At 34.8% G+C, this 23,410-nt stretch overlaps 1 protein-coding gene across 6 annotated transcripts in view; it reads right to left on the minus strand.

Annotated features, from left to right (window-relative positions):
• The window catches only part of BIRC6 (baculoviral IAP repeat containing 6), a 239,505-nt gene that overhangs the window by 164,020 nt on the left and 52,075 nt on the right, over positions 1-23,410 (minus strand). For 5 of the 6 annotated variants that reach the window (XR_004482481.2, XM_033425249.2, XM_049696303.1 and 2 more), the window contains exons 10-21: positions 17,749-19,143; positions 13,525-13,674; positions 11,023-11,248; positions 9,038-9,198; positions 7,867-7,998; positions 7,258-7,389; positions 5,013-5,191; positions 3,651-3,784; positions 3,139-3,300; positions 2,917-3,048; positions 1,906-2,003; positions 377-524 (exon numbers count right to left, since the gene is read on the minus strand). Coding sequence is in view for 5 of the 6 variants with exons in the window: in XM_033425249.2 (XP_033281140.1) it covers positions 377-524; positions 1,906-2,003; positions 2,917-3,048; positions 3,139-3,300; positions 3,651-3,784; positions 5,013-5,191; positions 7,258-7,389; positions 7,867-7,998; positions 9,038-9,198; positions 11,023-11,248; positions 13,525-13,674; positions 17,749-19,143 (3,049 nt within the window). In the remaining variant the exon portion in view is untranslated. The remainder of the gene's footprint in view (positions 1-376; positions 525-1,905; positions 2,004-2,916; positions 3,049-3,138; positions 3,301-3,650; positions 3,785-5,012; positions 5,192-7,257; positions 7,390-7,866; positions 7,999-9,037; positions 9,199-11,022; positions 11,249-13,524; positions 13,675-17,748; positions 19,144-23,410) is intronic. The other variant, XM_049696304.1, reaches the window with a different exon arrangement.

The raw sequence follows: 23,410 nt of genomic DNA on the forward strand, positions 1-23,410 counted from the left end.
GCAAGAACTCAAATCTAACCTCTAGCTATTTCTTAGTTCATTATGTTTAAGTTTTAGAAAATCAAACAGCAGATAAAGAATACTAGTTAAGGGCAATAAGTGATTTACATAATTTTGCTTACAAAGTTTTAACAACAAAGAAACAAATTACCTTAAGTGCTTCTACCATTAGCAAGATACACCACTTTTAAGTATTTTAATATAATTAGCCCTCTGAATAACCATCTCCAGGACTTCCAAAGTTGTTAAAGGGAATTATTTTCAGAGAAAATAAAGGGAAGAAAAACTTAAGCAAATATATATAATAACAATTATGCGCAAAGGTGGTATCATATCCAGAAAGGCCCATGATTAGTCATTTCATAGATTAAAATACCTTGTCTGAAGCAAAGCCTCCATTGGTGTTAGCCTGTCCTGTAACTGCCTGGACACAGCAGTAAGCAGAGATGCACACGCGGTACTGCACCCAGCCAAATCTTCATCTTTAACATAATTCAGTAAGACAAAATACCAGTAGACCGAACCTGAAAACAACAGCAGCAAATCAGTTGTCTAAATCACTGTTTCTTTTCCTCATTTTTCTCTAACAAAGAGAACTTCAGATTTCATATTTATCAGTATGTCCCCTTTTCCTAGAAGGATTTTCTGGAAATAAAATCTGTAAGGGCAAATTACAAAGAAGGACTAACTCCTTGGAGGACTCTAAGAGGACACTGAAAAAGAACTGCAATCATATTTTTTGAGAAGTGTATAGGATCAACCTAGTCGTTTAGGTTTTCAGTAACGTGAGATGACTCTGAGGGACATTTTATAATAGCTAGAAAAGCGGAGATGTCAGGTCCTTCAAGCCATCTTTCCTAAAATACTATTTCTCTATACTAAAAATTTCAAAACCAGTTGATGGCAGTGACCTACAAATAATATACTTTAGCAAGTGAATGAAGTATAGTTATTCCATACTGCCAGTTAGATACAGACCAAAGGTGATATTAAAAGGTGACCATGATGATGTATTTTAAGACTCTAACTTGAGATATCTAACTAAATACATCCCATAATTTAAGCACCCTACCACTAACACTATCCTCAAGAAACTGTTTTAAACACCAGAGACTATTAAAGTGAGCAACCAAGTCCAAAACATTCTACTCTATAAAACAAACAGTTCATAGTTTTAGTCAATATATGTTCAAGGTAAATATAAACAGACTCTTTGTCTAAATTAAGGTATTGATAAAATAACCATTTACCCTAACTTTGAGCAAACTTTTTTTCTGGTATACCACCAAGATCAAATCCTTGTGGAATATGTTTATCTCATTGAGATAACTTGTTGAATGGTTATTTATAAAATAAAAGACTGTGAGAAATGCCCACAAAAAACTAACACTAGGTAAAGGACAAATCTGTAGCCCTTCATAGTAAATTCCTACCTGATAACTACATTCATTTTTGAATGGCATTTCCAGTCTTTAGGTGCTGTAAAAAAAAAAAAACAACCCACTGGCTTCTTTTAGGGAACCAGAGTTTGCCACAGACCCTACCATTCTCACACAATATGTTTATGAACCATTCTTCTTATTTATGTCATCTCTCTGGCACTTACTGACATTTTAGTTTGTGAACAACCAAGCAACTCAATTATTTTAATGAAGTACAGAAAATGTATGAATTGAGATGACCTGGTTATTTACTTAAATCTCCCATTAACTTTTTCCTAAAAATATTATCGAACAGAGAGTATCTGCCTACCCAATCACAATTTAAAACCCCTTAAAAAACAGATAAGCTACAGAAAAAAAGAAAACTAATTGAGAAAAAAAAGAAGTTACTACACAACCCCAAGCATACTGTGAGATATTTCCTAAGGCTACAGCTATTTGTGATTGAACTAATTTCACATACCACCAGTTGCTGCTGCAGGTAAGAACGACATATTATCAAGTAAGGCCTTCAACAGAACAGATCCAAATCCTGGTTGACATGGGTCACATTTGCCATTACTGAAAACAATTTTAAAAGAAAAAATTTAAATACATTACTCAAGGTCTAAATCCAACTCTAAACATGGTGTAGTACTTTTAAAATCTTTAAAATGTGTTCATACAAATTGAAAGAAAATCTGCCTTAAAGCCCTATAGACATGCAGAAAGATAGTAGGGATTGATTATACTAAGGGTCTTTGTAACTGTTTTCTTACACATTAAACCACTTTTTTTTTTTTTTTTTTTTTACCAAAAAGGGCTAACAAGCAGGTATAGTCAATATAGACTATTAGCTTTTAAACACTTCCTAGATAGTTTCAGTGTTTAGAGAAAATGATCTGCATAACACTACATATAAGTCTGGTAAAATTATTATGTAACTGGGAACAAGGCCTCAGGTGAACAATCCAAAGACAATCAGGGACAGTAGGAGTGAAAGTGGGGGAAGGGATCCCCTTACCAAACTCCCCGAAGTTTTCCTAATAGGCAAAGAAGCCTAGTAGAATTCTTTTATTACTAGATTTATTTAACATGACATTTTGCCCAAAAAAACCCAAATTTTTTCTTAGAATCTCAATAATCCTCATCAACTTTTGAAAATCCTCTTAAGTTATACATATATTCAACAGGGACCAAATAACACTATAGACAAGGTATCCCCTGCCAAACTGCAGGTGCACCTGCAACGTATATTTTCAAATTAAACAAAAAAACAGGGGCTTCCCTGGTGGCGCAGTGGTTGAGAGTCCGCCTGCCGATGCAGGGGACATGGGTTCGTGCCCCAGTCCGGGAAGATCCCACATGCCGCGGAGCGGCTGGGCCCGTGAGCCATGACCACTGAGCCTGCGTGTCTGGAGCCTGTGCTCCGCAACGGGAGAGGCCACAACAGTGAGAGGCCCGCGTACAGCAAAAACAAAGAAAAAAAACCAACCTGATACACAAGGCTAGAAATCGTGCACACTTATGGGCTATGCTGCGTCCTGCCTCAAAGAAGCAAACATGTACAATGTCTAAAAGACATTTTCGTGTTTTTGAAAGCAGGCTCTCATTTCCTTCCTTTGAGCTGCAAAACAATAGCAGATGTTTAGGCTCATCTTGAACTTCCAATCATAACATCCAAAGGGCAATCCGTGGTAAATAAAATCTTATTAACCTTCCAGGTCCATTTGAATGTACTCCAGCTAACCAACAAAGAATATCTAACACAAGGCTCTGGGCATGTTCTGTGATTTGGCCATCATCTGCTTTTCTACACAAAGTGTTAAGAAGTTTCTCATGAAATTCTGAAAACTGTAACATGGCACATCGTTGCACTCTACAAAAAAGAATATATAAACACATTAACAACCAAAATAGAAAAGTTAAAACTGAAGCTATTTCAACCTGGTTGGACATATAATGTTTCACTTGAAATCATTACTATCACAATTTAAAAAAAGAACTTTTGAAAATTCCCAAACACTATAAAGACACCAGGGATGAACCAATGAAGTGGAAAGACAATATATACCATCACTGAGATAAGTTCTTAAGAGAAATGAAAAGCAAATAAAAATTTTCAAGTAAAAGTCAGGATTTAAAAATTTTGTGTATTTTGGTATATTTATTGGAATTCTTCCTTTGTACTCCTATTACTTTAAGAATAGTACAAGAAAATGAGGTTACCTTTCCTTAGAAATTGAAGTTTTCTTAAATCTTCGGATGGTGACTGAGACTTCCTGAAGTAAGTCACAGCCCCGGAGGTTTTCGGATTTACGGGTGCCACTTGCATTTTCATTCTTAACATTAGAGGATTTTTCCTAAACATACAAAAATAAATAACTGAATGAACAAACAAATGAAACAAAAAAATTATTTACTATTAAAGTCTATAAATAAAAGAATATAACTGAATTATGGCTATCAAAACATAAATCTCAAATTAAAATGACAGCTTTCACCCTCATATTCAGTAAATGACTAATTTAGCCCAGAATTATAACAGGGAAAGAAAGAAAGACATAGTCGGGCTTCCCTGGTGGTGCAGTGGTTGGGAGTCCGCCTGCCGATGCAGGGGACACGGGTTCGTGCCCCGGTCCGGGAAGATCCCACATGCCGCAGAGCGGCTGGGCCCGTGAGCCATGGCCGCTGAGCCTACGCGTCCGGAGCCTGTGCTCCGCAACGGGAGAGGCCACAACGGTGAGAGGCCCACGTACCGCAAAAAAAAAAAAAAAAAAAAAAAAAGAAAGACATAGTCACTGTTTAAAGGTAATAATCCAATGAATTAAGATTATAAAGCCAAAGTCTTGAGTCTAAGTCCCAGCTACAGCTCTACAAGATATGCGAGCTCCCCAATCTCTAAGGTTCACTCACTTTCAACATGAAAAACTGGAGGTAATAACACCTGCTCTGCCTACCTCAGAGTTATTTTGAGGATTAAATCAGATAAAGTACACAGAAGTCCTTGAAAAATTGGAAGACCTATACAAATATAAGATGATTAGTGTTACTGGTACTGCTATTGTTGCTTATGAATAATGATGATAGAGAAACAAAATCTCTCCAGAGTTCAGGAAAGTCCAAGATCAAACAAGTATGAGGAAACTGCATGATATATAGCTAGTTGTAGAAAATGAACCATGAAAATTAAGATACATCTCTAAAATCACTTCTCAACTTCTGTTCCTGCAGTCTCTCAAATGTTTACAAAACAAACAAACAAACAAAAAAAAGTAGTGAATTATCAGTAGAGGGCAGAGAAACAAACTCTCACACCCAAGGAACTAAGAATAATTATACAGGGAAGTACCTGCTAACAATTATTCCCTACTGAATGTACTTTATATAAGCTAGGTAGTCGGCTTAAAGTTAATTCAAATATTTTCTCCTTGATTATATTTTTTTAACTTGCTGCAGAGAAAAAATACAAACAAACAAAGTGTCTACTGATAAATCAATTATGGGCCATACTACTTCTAACAGTGTGTCAAATCTCAACCACCATGTTTAAAACAGCACGTTACAGTTCAAAATGATACTGTTTCATACCTTGCCTGCTGCAACTTTTGCCAAGAGTGAAGCAAGTGAATAACCCTTGTTACTCTGGTGTTTTAGGGATGGAAGTCTTACTACCGGACGTATACCACCATTACAGATCTCATCTGTTCCTCTTTCATTCACTGCCTTGACATGGATTAAAAATGAACGATATTTTCCTCCTGCCATACCTAGAGGAGTGGTACAGAAGGGGGTAAATTATTCAATCACCAAAAAATCAAATTGTTTTTTGTCTTCCCAGAGCAAGTTAAATTAACTCCACAAAAAGAAAAACACACTTGGCCAGAATTTTCGAATTACACTGTTTACATACAATATGGCTAAATAACCTTTGGTAGCAAAAGAACAAAAAGCACAGGAGTTATATGAACAGCCTAAGATAGAAAGTTTTGACACCTCGCATGTTTTACCCCAATCAAAGAAGTTATTCATTTTAATAACAGAAATTTTGTGAACTACAGAAAAACACAAAGAAAATACTGTCATTAAAGCACCACCCAAAGATAATGATGTATCGTATGTGTATCCATCCAGTCCTTTAATGCACGCATGCACACACATACATATGTGAATGCATACATACACATAAGCATTATAGTATTACAGTTGAAAAAGCACAGGCTTTGGAGCCACTACCTGGCTTTGATAATGGTTCTGCCATTTTATTAGGCATGTGACAAATTAACCTCTCCATGGTTCAGTTTCTTCAAAAGTAAATGAGAATAATAATAGTACCTACCTCAAAGGTAACTGAAACACTTATAACTGCATGGCACAAAGGAAGCACTCGATAAATATTGGTTGTTATTATCGCTAGCTTCAATTTTATATGGTTTTAACTAAGTTGAGATCATACTATACAATCTATATGTAAAATTTATTGCAAAAATACCCTCAAACTAATATACCCATGAACAAACCATAAGCTGATTGTTGCCTACGCAGGTATGAAATCCTTCTGTAATTACAAAAGCTACTTTTGTTGTTTTCCACTGATCTGTCTGCCTACTGTGCTAGCGCCACACTGTTAACATTCTTCTTACTGCTGCATTATTCTAGGTTCTAGAATCCAATAAGACCCTCCACCTCAATCTTCTTTTTCTAAATGTCTCTGGCCAATATCATCCTTTTATTCATCCACAAAAATTTAGCAATCATTTTCTCCAGTTCAAAGTTTTAGGAATTTGATGGGAAGAAGAGTCATTTCTACTAAATTCTGGGAAAATTAACACTTTTACATTATTGAGTCTTTTGAAATACATGTTACATAATTTTATCCCCAATTTTGTCAAAGCCGACATTTTAATTTTCATATAAAATTTTCAGTTTCACACTCTCATTCAACAAAATTAACTTGTACTCTCAGCAATATGAGAGAAGAGATGTTATTAGTTTTGCTCACCACTAACCCAGGATGTGGCCTAACACATCATAAAGTTAAAGAGTCTCATAAAGTTAATGAATGAATGAATAAGATGTAGTCAAGGGAGTACATTCAAACTTGTGTATATACTATGTCTGCAGCTAAAAGTAAGCGTGTGAATAGGGACAAACATTATGAAGGGAATGTACACAAGTTAAAATAGTTGTTACTTAGGTGGTCAGATATTTTCTTGGTTTAGGGAAGGATCTCCACACCTTACCCACCTCCAATTTTACTTTAACAATCAAGGTAAGTGTCTCATTTGTTGGCTTTTTTTATTCACCCCTGAGATACAAAGGTGAAATAAATGTCCTACTACTGCAATATCTAATATCTTACAGATATAAGATATAAAATATACATTAATTATAATTTGTGCTTAAGACACTCAGATCATTACATCTGATACTTTCAAAACTCCTCTATAAAAATCCCATAAGCGAAGATATTATAACAATATACAACACTCTGAAGACACAGGACTTTAAATTGATGGAAAAGGCAAACATGCCAGAACATGATGTCTGGTTATTTGAAGAATTCTGTATGTCATGCTAAGTCATCCTACATTCATCTTCTTTATGCTTTTTTAAAAAGCACTGAGACCTTCAAGACACAGAAAGTAGGATCTGAAGTTTCACATAACAATAATCACTTATGAGAGGAAATTACCTCAGTTACCAGGAAACTGATGGAATCACTAATGAAAAGTCCCCCAAAAAACAATCTTACTTTTCTGAAATCAGTTTTTTCTAATCTACTTTTACAATTGTGGGATTATTTATTCTGCTTTTGTAAAATATGTTACTTCACCTTTAACAAGTTTGGGGCTTGTTAACGTCAACATCCCAGCATGCCCTGATAGATCAAGGCCACTAGCAAGCCATACTGGCCCACACAGAATGTCTTCTTTATGATCTTCTAAAAACGGACATAATCTAAGACCTAAAAAGAAAAATACACATTTTTAAGTTAGCTTATAATTTAAAATGTAATATTTAATAAGCAAATATCCATCCCATTTACATGTAACAGCACCACACAAAATTCCATATTTGAATGTGTTCAAATAAGAATTCACTATCATGCTAAGGAACTATAATCAATTATCTGATATATTATGTTGCTTTTCCACTCCCATATTATTTACATTCACCTTGATTAAAAAAAAAATTATAGAACCATGACATGATTTCAAATCTCAAGATATTAAAAAACAAGAATGCAAGTATTAGTGCAGCTGTGTTCACAAAGATGCGCTGAAAGTTAAAGCATACTGCCAAAGCAGAATTATAGGTTATTTTTAACTGTGTTCTTAAAACCATGTTTTTGCAAGCCATAAGGAAATCTTTGCCCAACATGATGCATTTGGATCACTACTCCTTTTACTGTCATGGACAACAGCTCTGTAATTTAACTCACACTGTGATTCCTCTACATCCATGTGCTGCATTTCTTCATTCAAATCAACCAGGGACGGTTTCCCATTTTGTTCCACTTCAATGTTAAGAGCTGGAGACAAAGGAAAGGTGATCTGCCTATCTACTGCTGTTTCTAGAGGATAAAAATATTAGTAAACTTAATTTTGCTTAATATCAATGATTTATGTGCCTAAAATTCTAAAATTCTCTGTTAAACTGGGAACTGCAGTGATTTTTATCACAGATGCTAAAATGGTTGTTAGGAGAAGAAGAAAATTAGATTCAATTGTTTCATACACTCTTCTCTCTTTTAATGGTGGATATTCACCTGAAGAAATAATCTGCTGGCAACTAAACTAAGAATTCTTACCCTAGGCTACACAGTACTGCACCTGCAGACTTTTGAAAATACCAACACCTAAGTCCTATCCCAATTACATCAGAGTCTGTCATGATTCAAAATAATACACACACACACACACACACACACAAATACACACGTATATATACAAACGCACATATATACACAAACACATACATACATATTTGTGAAACAGGAAATTTTTCAGGTTTCAATGTTTTTACCCCTGATGTGAAGTAGCCATTTTACTCTTAAATTATCCCCAGTTTTTTAAATTATCCTATTAAGAAGAAAACACTGAGAAATAACATCTAGTTTCCAATATGCCAAATATGTACGATCTATTTTAATAACTCAATACATCAAATTCGGAACTTGTAAGAAAGATAAATAAAGATGAATGTATTTCTGGCATTACCTTCTGGGTTTTACTAATAACCTTAAAAGAATATGTGACTCCATAACAAAGCTCTTTTCCCAATCAAGTCTCCTCTTAGGAAGAGAAATGCGTAAGTCTAGTAATGCTAAAAGTGAAACTAACTCACACAGGAACTAACTGCATTTCCCAAGAACCATAATTAAATTACTTAAGTTTATGCAAGCCTGAACAACAATGAGTTACTGAAAAGCTCTTAAATGTTCTCTGGATTAACTTTTCTAAATAGAACCACAAAAAGTAAAGAAGGAAAATACCACAGGGGTGGGGGGGCAAGGAGGGACGTCAAACCTAGACAGCCAAGTTGAAAATTCGTTTTTTTAAGAAACCAACTACAAGATAAAATCTTCAATGTAAAATTTGATCCATTCTTACCATTGACTTTCCCTAAGCCTGGAGCTTTATTTTTCAGCAGTGTCACTTGTATCTGTGGAATATTGGTGATGTTTGAGTTCAAAACAAATTTGAAGTCCACATGTCCAACCATACAAGCTTTAGGTAGAACCAATTCAAAAACGTGTTCATCCCAGCTGTTGCTGTCAAGTAAGGGAGAAAATAGTAAATAATGCGAAAATCTTTCTTCAGCCGTAACCATCTTACCACTAATATCACCTTTCATACTCTGATTTGCAGCCTCCAACAAAACTTAGTGCTTCTCAATCAGATCAGGAGAGAAGATAAGCAGTTCTACTGAGAAAGATTAAACTTAGGGCAATGAATAATCTTACCTCAGGAATCTCTACCTGCCTTCGGAACTGTACATTCCCAAAAGCCCTTGTTCCCCTAAGTGTGAGCTACTGTGCATCAGAATTACGTGCAGATTCATGGGGCCCACCCTGAATCTAAGAGAGGGGTCACAGGAATCTGTATTTTAAAATAAGAACTTTTTGTATTTCTTATACATGTCCATTCTCTGATTTTAAATTCTACATATATGCTGTAAAATAAAACTCCACTAAATTCCAGATTCATATCCAAATGCCTACTAGGTATCTCAAACTTATCATAAATAAACCCAAATTACTTGATAACTAACTTCAATATCAGTAAAAAGAAATTCCATTTCTCAATCCAAAACATTAGTCATCCTTAACTATTCTCACTCACACCAGATGCTCAGTATATTAGCATACACTATTCCTTCTACCTCCAAACTATATGTGACCACTCCTCACTTCCTCCATCAACTATCATCATGGTCCAAGTTACCATCAACAGCACCATAATTACCTGAATTACCACAACAGCAATCAAGTTAGAATCCTTGCTTCTATCACTTCCCCCCAATACACACACCACAACCACTCGTAATCTACTACCAACACAGCAGTCTTAATGTATCCTTCTAATATATAAATTATATCGCATCACTCCTACATTCAAAACCATCTAACATCTTCCCATCTCACTCAACATGAAAGTCTCACTATGGCCTATAAAGATGGTCATGATCTGGCTACCAACCATTTCCTTTGATCTCACCTCCTACCACTCTCCTCCATGTTCACTGCACTCCAATAGTAGTGTCCTTGCTCTTCCTAAAATTCATAAAACATACCTCTCAGGGTCTCTGTACTTGCTATTGTCTCCAAATTAATGTCTTCATGGAGGCCTTTCTGAGGGCCCTTATATAAAAAAATATCACACATATCTTCTCTCCTTCTCTCACGCTCACACACATGTACACACCCAACAACTATTCTATCACCATACTGTTTTAACATGCTTCAGAGCTTTTATGACTATATATGACATAGTAGATATCTGCTACTGTCTGTCTATCCCCACCAGAATGTAAATTCCATGAAAGCCATATTATTAGTGCCTTCAAAAGTACCTGCACAATTGGGAGACTGGGATTGACAAATACACACTGCTATATATAAAATAGATAACTAATAAGAACCTACTGCATAGCACAGGGAACTCTACTCAGTACTCTGTAATGGTCTATATGGGCAAAGAATCTAAAAAAAGGTGGATATAGGTATATGTATAACTGATTTACTCTGCTGTATACCTGAAACTAACACAACATTGTAAATCAACTATACGCCAATAAAAATTTTTAAAAAACAGAAAAAAGGAAAACTCATATTAAAAAAAAAAGTACCTACACAAAACAAACATTTAAGTATTTAGTCACACAATCCACAAATTTATTTAACAAACTAACTGCAATGATGGATTACTCTTAGCGTTTTATCCTACAACTAAGAATATAGGAATTTCTAAAATTAAGGTGACAAATGAAAGGAACAAAGCTGTTAATATGCAAAAGTTAAGAAAAGAGTAACATATATAACAATTCTATGTTGTCTCTAACAAATATATAAGATGAGCTTGGAAGAATGTTTTACCTGTCAGTCTGTAGTTTCCAAGTTCTAGTATGCTGAGCAGCATCTCCATGATGTTGCTGATGCAAATGCTGAGGATGCCTCCTTTGCTGCTGTTCTTGTTGAACTTCTACCCAGCATGGAGGAACAGTAGCTGAAAACCGTGGAGTCAAAGTCTCAAAGCGGGTTAGCTCCACTAGAGACGTCAAGATGTCAAGGGTAAATGGCTGGTCCACCAATAAATCAACTCCTTAACAATAGTGAATGTAGAATTTGAAATAGGTTTTAAAAAAAGTTTTAATCCATGTTTTTTGTCTAGTCAATTACAACATTCACCAAATGGCCTCAAAGTTAATAATGTAGGCTCAGATACCTATATACAACTAAAGCAACTAGCACTGACTACATAACTAGCATTAAGAAAAATCCATCTTGAATATTTTAAATTATAGAAAGGGTACTTATTGGAGAAACCTAAACTCAACCTGTTAGAAGAGCCCTGACTGAGCTTTAACGAGCACCAGGTTAACAAGGGCAACAGAAGTAGTGGTGCTGAAATGTAAGCCTGACTTACATCAGATCAATAATTAACTTTTACACTTTGTCATTTATAAAACAAAATGCTAAACATCTGCAAGCACATAATATCTGCCCCTTTTTACTGTATTAAAAAGTAATTTTTAAGAAGTCAAAGCTATACTGACGGCAAACAAATACTTACAAACCAAAAGCTTAAACAGCATTTTTTCCACTTCTGGGGTAGTTAAGAATACCTTGTATACATACCAGTATTATAAGAGTAACAACCTGCTTCAGAGAGATTAGTTTGCGTTTACAAACATATGTATTCACATCTGTGAAATGCCTAACGTAGAACAAAGCTGAAAAACTGTTGTTCTTATTCCAATTAACAAAAATAACTTTTAAAAAAGACTAAAATATGAAATCTGGTAAGTTTACAATAGCTTCACAAAGAAAGTTTACACTGCATTCTATAAAATTATTACAAGTGTACTTCAAATTACATTTTTCCGCAAAGCTTACAGAAATCTGACTGAAACTGTATTAAATGTTGTTTGTAAACATTAACAGCATATCAATGCTCCTTCTTTATTTCTTTATAATCTAATTCATCTTTATTAAATAGTATTTTTATGGAATTTATATGAAAACTCTTATTACACCAATACCCTATAAAATATGAAAACATTCAATATGTTAGCTTTTTAAACCAACTTGTGTAGTTAATCAAGACAATCAAGTCTAATTATACATAGCAAGAGACATGAGTCACTTTATCTCAACCAGAGGATAATCTTGCCTCCCCAGGGCCATTTGGATGAGGATAATTGTGTGTGCTACAGCAATCAAGTAGGTAGAAGCCAGAGATACTCCTAATACAGCACAGGACGGTCCTCCCACAACAAAGAATTACCTAGTCCGAAACGTCAATAGTGCTGAGAATGAGAAACCCTGCCTTACGGTAGTAAAGACTGCTATATATTATACAAGTAATCACTAAAATTAAGATATATTATACTAGTAATCACTAGAAGTTTCCCTTTGGTGCAAAGAAGAATGATCAAATGCACAAATATAAGTATTCATGAAGAACAAATACCAACTTCATGTATTATTTGTTTGGAATACATTTGAGTTTAAACACATTTTTTCTTTAAAGATTCATTAAATTTCTTTTAAATGCTAGGTTTGGGGAATAAAATGTGGTAAGTGCTAAGAATAAAACATAACAGCACAATGGAAGTACAGAAGGACTGTGGTATAGGGAAAGGATAAGGAAAGAGAGCTTAGTGTAACATATGAAGAGCATGAAACTGAATACACTTAAGAAATCATGAAAAGTTTCCTATAACTGGAGGTTGAGAAAAAGACTAGTTATTAGCCCACAGAGCAAGTAAAGATTTTTAAGCAGGAGTAACAATGCTAACATTACTTCTTTTGAAAAACAAGTTTTGGAGGACAGTAGAGAAGATGGGTAGGAGAAAAGGCAAAAACAACAAAACAAAACCTATGTAAAGGTTCACAATGGGGCAATGAGAGTCTGAATATATCACCCCTGGGAAAGAATATTTTTTCAGCATTTTTATTCCAGTAGTAATGTTGGTAATATTAGCCATTCCACTCACTTTACACTTACTTAATGAACTCTTCTTTTTTTCATATGCTTTGTTGCTCCCTAACTAGACCGAAAGCTCCTTAACGACCAAAATAATGTTTTTACCTCTTAGGTGACTTCACCAAAACTGATCAACCTACCACAGGTTGAGAACCATTTCTTATTCTAATGTTTACAACATTTTCCAACTACTGAAAAAATAGTGATAAACAATAGACAAAAACAAGCCTGGCAACAGAATGTCCACAAGGAAATGAACTCTCTCAAAGTAACCAAGAATTGACTATAAATGAAATAATGTTTAAGATAATATAAGAAAGATCCAGAAAACTTTGAACATCACAAGAATTTGCATTTTTAAGAATCATTTTAAAAAGTTAATACCATACCTGAAATGCCAGGACTTGAAGGATTTGATAAAGGTTTGGAACCTTCTGAAGACGGTTCTATTCCTTTAGAAAGAGATCCATCCACTAGTATGTCAGCTTCATCAATATCATCACAGGTTCCTCCAATTTGGAGAAAATGAAGCTCACCACCTACAGTGTAGTAAAATTCCATCAACGTAGGTACATGAAAAATAGGTAAACAGACAAGTGTCTACTACTTAGTTAAGAAACTTAATTTATTTAAATTTCACTCAAAAGGCAAAAAAAGAGGGCTACCAAAGTGACATATCTCTAAGAATTCAGAAATCAAACTGTCAAGGAAAATTAAATTTAATGATGAAAATGGCAAATACATAAACATATGTAAAAATAGTTATTTATCTAGTACTTACATGTGTAAGACACTATTTTAAATGCTTAATTCATTTAGTCTTCACAAATAACCTTAAAGTAGGGAGTATAATTGTGGCCACTTTACAGATGAGGAAACTGATGCACTAGCTATGTTGGAATCCACAGCCCAATCTCTTAATCACAGCAGTAACAAAACTGAACAAAGATTCTTAATTTTTTGAAGCATTCACAATAAAATGAAATCAAATCAAATTTCTATTTTTCATTATTTCTATCACAGAAAAGAAAATGGAAAATGAGCTTAGCAAATATTTAAGAACAAAAAAAAAACAAGAATATTTGGAGATTCGCTTCCAGAATAATAAGGAAGACAAAAATCTTATTCCTGAAAAGCATCTATAAAGTTGCACAAAACTGTAATTTAAACAGAGTGGGTCAAACGGTGAAAACCAGCAGATATGCTACTACTGCCACAGGGGACTCTGATTTGGAAAGCTTGTCCGCTTAAAGTGGCTCAGGGGCGAAAAGAAGGCCCATCTACTCTACTATCCGAAGTCAGAATCCTGTGTAGGACAAGCAAAACACTAGAAATAACGAGAGATTAAGAAAGAAACATAGGGGGCTTGGTAAACATTCCACACATCCCACATTGATCAGAGGTTGCAAATATGTGCAGCAAAGACCAGATGGGGTCCAAGCCATCAACATATTCTCAGTCAACCAAGTCCCCATGCCTACGTAGAAAAGACCTGAAAGGGCACAAGAGAAAATAAAAATAAAGATAATAACAGCCAAGGCACACCTGAACACAACCTTACCAGTAAAGGTGTTTCGTCACAGCCAATTATCAAAATCATTGGCTGAATACTAAACTATGTGGACAGAGAGACAACAAATAAGATACAAGTCTTAAAAATAAAAATCAGAGGGTTTCCCTGGTGGCGCAGGGGTTAAGAATCCGCCTGCCAATGCAGGGGACACAGATTCGAGCCCTGGTGCGGGAAGATCCCACAGGCCACGGAGCAACTAAGCCTGTGCACCACAACTACTGAGTCTGCGCTCTAGAGCCCGTGAGCCACAACTACTGAAGCCCGCGCACCTAGAGCCCGTGCTCTGCAACAAGAGAAGCCACTGCAATGAGAAGCCCACGCACCACAACAAAGAGTAGTCCCCGTTCGCCGCAACTAGAGAAAGCCCGCCCGCAGCAACAAAGACCCAATGCAGCCAAAAATAATTAAGTAAAATAAATACATTTTTTAAAATAAATAAATAAAAACCAGAGGGGGTAAAAAAATGAAAGAAACATCAGTGGCTGCTCACTGCAAACGAAACAGATTTCACAGATTTAGGCCAGGTGGGTTACCAAATAACCAATGCAACAACCCCCTCCAAAGGGGGGTAAATCATAGTCCAGAGTTTCTACAACATTATTTAAAATGTCTAGTATTAAATTAAAAATTATAAAACATGTGAAGAGTGACACATGCTCAAGAAAAACAAAATCAATGAGAAATATCTCTGAGCACCCATATTTAGATTTAGCAGACAAATACTTCAAAGAAGCTATTGTAAATATTTTATAGAATAAAAGAAAACCAGGTATAGAGAATTAGAAGAACGAACGGTGAAAATGACTCAACAAATAAAGAATCTCAACAAAAAAAAAGAAATTATTTTAAAAGAACAAAAGGGAAATCCTAGAGTTGAAAAGTACCTAAAATGAAAAAGTTCACTAGAGACTCAATGCAGATTTGAGATGACAGGAGAAGGAATCAGTGAAATAAAAACAGATCAATAGTTGTGTGTTATATATGAAAGTTGTTAAGAGTAAATCCTAAGAGTTCTCATCAAAAAATAATAATAATAGGGAATTCCCTTGTGGTCCAGTGGTTAGGGCTCCACACTTCCACTGCATGGGGCACAGGTTCGATCCCTGGTGGGGGAAGTAAAATCCCACATGCCATATGGTGTGGCCAAAAAAAAAAAAATTAACTTACAACATTAATTGTAGATTTTTATCAAAAGACTCAATGTTTCTCCATGAGAGTCTTATGCTATTTGAATATACTCACAAGACAGAGTCAAATCCATTTGATTTACAGTCTACAGTGCTTTTCAAAAATCTACTTTACGGACTGTCATACATACATTTTAAAACATCAACTTTTCTGTCCTCTTTATTGTTATTAATCTCATCTTTTCAAATGCATCTTGATCAGTCAACCCTTAAAGAACTGGGGGATAATTTTTAAAGTGGTTAACTTCTCAGGCTTTCTCTCGTCCTTCAATTCATCTAAATAAATTCCATTACATGAGATCACTTCCTAGAAATTTTCATTGTCCAAACTCCATGAAAACATTAATCTATTTCATAGCTTAAATACTATTTCTCCTCTGAATCGCCAAAAGCTATCTCATCAAATAAATCAAATCATTAAACTCTGATTGCGTTTGTGGAAACTACTAGTATCTTATGAATATGTGCCCTGGGACCAGGTAACTCAGGTTCCAAACCCAGCTCCACTTCCAGATGGCCTACAGCAAATTATATTGTTTTCATTTTTTAAATCTTTCAGATTAAAATATTCCAAAAAATTCAATGTATGGGTGTTCTGCTTTTATTACATTGTGGCAGTTTAATGTAGTTTAAGCACTCTGATGACAGACTGCCCAGGTCTGAACGCTGACTCTGTCATTTATTAGCTCTGTGACTTAGGCAAGTTACTTAACCTCTTTCCCTCGGTTTCCTTATCTGTAAAATGGAGACAATAACAGTACATAACTCATAAAGTTGGTGTGATGACTAAACAAATTAACAGAGGTAAAACTCTCACAGAAATGAACTGGCATATACATGATTAATAAGCTCAATTTATCCTTGACACCACATAGTATTTTAATGGTTTTTCTGAAAGTTCTATTATTCTAAAATTATTCTACACTGCTCATTTTTTAAAATAATCTAGTTGGATTTTGATGTTATTTGAAGATTTTTTTTCCCCTTGTTATTTCACTAGATGTGTTTCAAAGAAGGCAACCCACACCACTACGTCCACTGTTATCCTTCTTAGCCAAACTCTTAAAATCTTTTTAAAGAGAGGAAAAATTCAGGTTAATTCCTACCAGAACCACAAATGAGATGCATAACTCTTCCCAAACCCAATTCCTCTGCCAAGCATTGGTTATAGTTACTTAGGCTTCAAATATTTCCTGGCCCTAAATTCCTACTAAACAATCAATAGGACTATTCATTTTCTTGATATTGTCAGTAATTCCTTAGTAACACTATCTGTTACTCTGTATGAAGCCTCAAATGTTGCAAAACTGATTCACTATCAGCAAAAGGTTAAGAGTAAATAAGACAAGAAAAATTTATTTGGTAAAACTAATAATTATTTACTAAATACTTTTATTTCAGAAGGAAATAAGGACATGTATTTGTGCCAGAAACTTTACATACATTATTTCATTTAATTCTACCAAGCCTGGAAATAGGCTGCCTTGTCCTAGTTTATAAATAAAGAAACAAAGGTTTACTGAGTTTAAAGTAACTTGTCCAAAGCCACAAATTTGAGCAGATGCAGAGTCAGGACTCACAGAAACAACAGCAGGTTATTTTCTTGAGGTTAAAGCAGAGAAGATACTTTCTGAGAGACTTATTAACTTATTTAAATTAGAATCCTTACCTAGGGCAGTAGAAAAAAGTTTTAAAAACAGTTAAAACAGTAGAAAGATTTACGACTTCATTATAAAAAAAATAAATTTCCATCTATATGGATCTAAAATTCATGCTAAGTATGCACATAAATGAATGCCATATACATTGATTTTATAAGATTTGTAGAAGAACCAAACTAATCAATAGCTTACCTTTGGTGCATGCACACAGCCTGTCTGTGCCCGAGCAGTAAATGACAGAAACAAATGTGTCTTGTTCCTCAGTGCCCTCCTTTTTAGGAGGTTCCACTTTGGCCAAAATTTCAAAGTTTGAAAGATCTAATATTTTTACATATCCTCCCTGAGTGGTTATTACCAGGTGTCCAAGAGTAGAAATATCAGACTTTTTCTCTCTCTCAATGCCATTCTTTGAGGTTAACTGCATTTCCTCAGCAGGTTCCTCATAGTCATCCTCTCGATTATCCAGTATATCTGGCGGAAGCAAAATGAGCGAGGTAATTGTGTCCTGGGGATCTTTGATATGTTGGATTTTTATTGGCTCCTCTTCTAAAGTCACTATCCGAGTGGCATAATTCATTTTATAAAGTATTAAATATCCACCACTAACATTCCTCTGCTCAGGTTGAATTATCAAAGGAGTCTGTACATCTGCTGGTGATTCGTGTTGGATTATACTAATATTTGCACCATTCACTACAGCAAGATTTGATTCCAGCTCACCTTTCCGTCTATTACATAGTGCAGAGTTTAACTTATTTAAATTATTCAAGGCCTCTACTTGATTTATTGCACTCAAGGATTCAACAGGGCATGTCCGCAGTCCTACTAATAAATGAATTCCATCAGCACAAGGAGTTATTGAGTCTATACAAAGATTCTCCTCCTCCGCAAACTTTGGCAGCCTCAAACACTGAACCAAAGTCCCAGGCTTGGGAAACACAGAGTTCCACTTCTCAGAATCTGGAGAGGTAAGGTTGGCTGCTGCATCTGCAAATTGCTGAATGTAAGTCACAGGAGGATCCTGCAACAACAACTGCTCCTGACTATCCAGCTCCATTTCAATAATCTGTGGAACTGTAAAACCATCATCGTGCAAACTTTTACTCATTATATTGTTCATCTGTGAAAAGATTTTTCCTGCTTTCTCATCAGATTCCTTGATGCTATAAAGAAGCAAAATGGGTAAAGTCCTTCTTACCAGAGGAAAATTTAATTCTGAATTAGTGCAGGATTCATTGTCAGTTGACCCTTGTTCTGATATACTTTCACCCTGAGTTCTGCTTAAACCATCCAGTGACCTGTGAGAATTACTACTAATGGGTGAGGTAGCAGGAGATTTATATGTTAATAAACCTCCGGCTAATAAACATGGAAAGGGAATGTTGTGTTGTTCCTGGTGCTTTTCCTTTGTCTTTTCACTCTTAGAGTTGGTTAAGCAAGGATTTGCCCCAAGTTCTTCAAGATCCTTAACAGTATCTTCAAGAACATTTGCAACAATCTCCCACTGAAGTTTTTCTGGCTGCTGGAGGATGCTGAGTGCTGTTATATCAAGGCTCACGTCCATGGCTTCCTTCTGTGATGCATGCCCTTTGAAAAGGAACAATATTCATTACAAATGGCCTTGTGAATATAAATCAAAATCTGTAGTATAACATTTTCATTAATTTTCTTTTTTTTGACTCATCCAGTTGGTGCATTTTAATTACACTAGTGGAAGAATTTAAGACCTTTTAAAGGAAATTTAATCAAACCTGAGATGAATCTACTCAGAAAAACCACAGAGGTATTAAAGAGTTTCAAAAATCATTTTTAATTCAGAATACATTCTCCTGGCAATCTGTGAGCAAAATCTTTAAAAAAAAAAAAAAAAAAAGGAGGAAAAAAGGGTTAAAGAATGAAGACATTATTAGTATCAAAATAAAAGATTTCTGTCCTTCAACTCTAAACCAAAAATATACTCAATACTACGCATATGTCATTTATGCACTTTGAAGAATATCCATGAAACATTACTGTAATCTCAGTTCATCACCTCTCTCCCACCCCACCATGCTAATTATCAGCTGACTGTCATAGCATGCAATTTATTTCTAACCTCAGCTCAGAAAAAATAATAACTAGAAAATAAAGTTCCCAAAATTAGTCATTTTAAGTGAAATATAAGTGTCTTCAGTATTATCCTCTCATTTATAGTTCAAGTCAACTACATTACAATACCCTTACTGACCTTTTGTCTACCATGTGATCTTCAAGCTGTCCCCTTACAAATAGTATAAAGGTCATTCCTCAGTCTCAATGCTCCAAAAATACCACCTCTCTCAACACAAAACCCTGAAGTAGGTGTCAGTCAACCTCTAAACCAGGTATAATCTCTTGATACTGAATGCAAAGTTTCAACCAATCTGTTTTTTTCCTCAATAGCACAAACTATCAGGCAACAACATTATTAGCAATAATAATGTAAAGGTCACTCTATGTAACTTGTGGAAATACCAAAAAAACTGGAATTGGTTTTACAATTTTAGATTAGGAAGAGCATAGAAGAGTAAGGAAATAAGTATAAAATAACTCAAGGTGATTGCATGGAAGTTTGAAAGTTACCCAAGTACAGGAATGAGCAACAGAGATTCATGGAACATCCAACACTTGAGATATACTGAAAGCTCTGTTTACACCATTTTTGTTAACGATTTCATATGCAATATCTTCAAAATGCTCACGGACAGCTTTATCTAGACTTTCCCATTTTCTCAGCATAAACTTCTCATTTCACACAATGTCACTATTATCATCTAAAACTAAATCCATTTCTAGCAAAGCAGAAAAAACTTTAGTTATAAACTTAACAATTTAATTGTACTAATGAAGCTGTTTAACCACTCATTTGACTATATTCATGTGCAGCCTTTATATTGCCATGCAATATTTATATATATTTACTTTACAAATTTACTCATTTAGATATGAGGCTGAAAGTTGAAACATTATTTTGAGTGAGATTTTTATAACATGCAATACACTGTAATAAATCTTGAGGATGCTAACTATCTATTGGACTAAACTGAAATTTACTTAACTGATTTTTTTCTTTTAGTTATGGTAGGAAATTGCCAAGAAAAAGCTCTTATGTACATATTAAAACAAAGTAAACTGACCATAAGTTACATATATTAACACACATTTAAGACAATATTCAAAAGACATGTGAGATGAGATTATCCATTAAAAAAGAAAATATAACAAGTGGCATTACTACTCTGTTTCTTCCCAACTATTTAATTGATGTCTAGGAAACAGCGTATGCAGTACATTCTCCTCAGAAGATTGACAAAGCATGACCACTGTCAAATACTGCAGTAAGGAAAACTGTCATCTTTACTTGTCTCAGAATTTCTCAAACCTGTTGGACCACAAAATAAATTTTTACAGAACATACCTACAAATATCCTGCAGTATAATATTCTTCAGATAATCATATTGGGAAACCCTTCTCTATTCTGCTTACTTAGGTAGTGTCAACCCACAGTTCTGCCAGCCAAACTTCCAGAGGTTTACATTAGGCATTTTCCTAAAACCATCAAATTTCAATTTGAACTGTTCTTCAATCTCTTGCCAAACATTCTTCTCCTTCTACACAAGACGGTATGTACCCTTAATTCTGATATATGAACCAAAGAGCAAACTTTTCTCTCTGACATGATCTACTTACAAAAGTCATAACCTTCAACTAATAAACAGATAAAAGTCTCTTAGTCTCCACTCACATTTTTGAAATTAAGAAATATATTCTACAATTTTTCAGACCATATCATTCAATTTGACAGGAAGAACTTGGAGTTAGTAAACTTAAGTTTGGAAATAGCATCTATGACTTATTTTAGATACTTCAGGAATAAAATATATCTCCCATTAATATCACAAGCTCCAAAATTCACTAACAGTCTCTCAATATAAAAGAATTAGCTTAGAAGATACATATTTTACTATAAATCAATGAACTACTTACAAATCCTCAAATGAGGCAATTAAAAATTCTGAACTGGAAGAATTTTTTTCTCTTACCATGGTTACCTTTTAATACTACATGAGGACACCACTCCCAACCCTGAATGAGGTATCATAAAAAGAGTCAACAAAAATATACGGTAAGCGGGAAGTGAAGTAAACAGGACTACAGAATCTAAAGGAAGTGTGAAAGATCAAATGGGCGTAGATGAAAATGATAAAGGTAGAAAGGGGATAAGGAAATAGATCAATATATAAGTACTATAATTACAAAAATACCTACTGAGATCCCTAGACCCAGAGGAAAGAGCTAGGCCACAGCATACAAAGGAAAGGATAATAGCTAGAATCAAAAAATTTAAGAGCAGAAAAAGGAACAGTTAGTTCAAATACTTCACTTGACAAAGGAAAAACTGAAGCCCAGAGAGTTTAAGTGACCTGACAAGACCAAAGACTTATTTTGCAAGAGTTCAAGCTCTAACCAGATCTCCAGATAACCAGTGACCAATGTATTATTCTTCATCAGATTTTTCAAAATGCAATAGTAGCCCTTTCTTTTGCAAAGGGGTAACAAAGTGGAAAAAGAGCACTCTTCATCAGACTAAATTTTTTAAATGTAATCAATTATTCTTCCTAGAGCTAATTACACATTTGTATATTATTTGGGGCCATTTCCTACATTTTTCTTCATTGTTTTCATTGCTAAGAACTACCTTAAAAGACAAATGAGGGTTAACGCAAAAATCAGTGCAGTGTTCTGTTTGGTGGCTTTAAAAAGATTTTACAACAAATTGGAATTGAGAGCACCTGCTACTCTATACTAACTTTAGACACATAACTTTTAACAACTGAACTATACAAAACCAAGTCTCCCCTAAAGAGATTTAATAAGTCATATATGTCCTTATTTCATGACATTTGACATTAGAAAATAGCCAGAATTTAATAATGGTCACTTCTTTAAAATAGTGGCTACTTCCCAGGTAATCTGTTTACATATTTTTATCTTAATCAATTGCCAAAATTTTAAGTAACAGATGTTAATATCACTATTTTATATATTAGGAAGTGCAATCAGACTATAGTAAGTGACAGAGTTGGGCTTCCCTGGTGGCGCAGTGGTTAAGAATCCGTCTGCCGAGGCAGGGGACACGGGTTCGTGCCCTGGTCCAGGAAGATCCCACATGGCGCGGAGCAACTAAGCCTGTGCGCCACAACTACTGAGCCTGCGCTCTAGAGCCCACAAGCCACAACTACTGAAGCCCGCGCGCCTAGAGCCCGTGCTCCGCAACAAGAGAAGCCACCTCAATGAGAAGCCCACGCACCGCAACTAGAGAAAGCCCATGCACAGCAACGAAGACCCAACACAGCCAAAAAAAAAAAGTGACAGGGTTAGGATTCGAATTCTGAGATGCCTTGCCTATAATATAACTACATTAAAATATGAAGCATACTCTTTCGCCTTAATATTTCATAAGTTAATGAACAAGGCAGCATTTATTTGATGCCTTAATGTCTATGATTTTATACTTTATAATTTATTCTCTATTCACCTGTGTTTTGGGGAGAATAAGAAATCATTAATTAATAATTATTAATTTAAATGTTACTTTTATTTAACAATACAATACACTATACAAATAAGCTGAACACATTTGGAAGAGTTTAATGTCCCTGAAATATGTGACAAAGATTTAATAAGATTCATTTTAATTCCTTTGGCTCAAATAGGTACTATTTAAATTTTAAGTATGAAACTCTATGAACACACTACTAATTCAAGATCTCTGATACATAATATTTGAGATTTCTTTGTGTATTAATGAAAATTTAGAGTTTGCACTAAGAA

This window comes from Orcinus orca, chromosome 13 (assembly GCF_937001465.1).
Source record: "Orcinus orca chromosome 13, mOrcOrc1.1, whole genome shotgun sequence".
Taxonomy (NCBI): Eukaryota; Metazoa; Chordata; class Mammalia; order Artiodactyla; family Delphinidae; genus Orcinus; species Orcinus orca.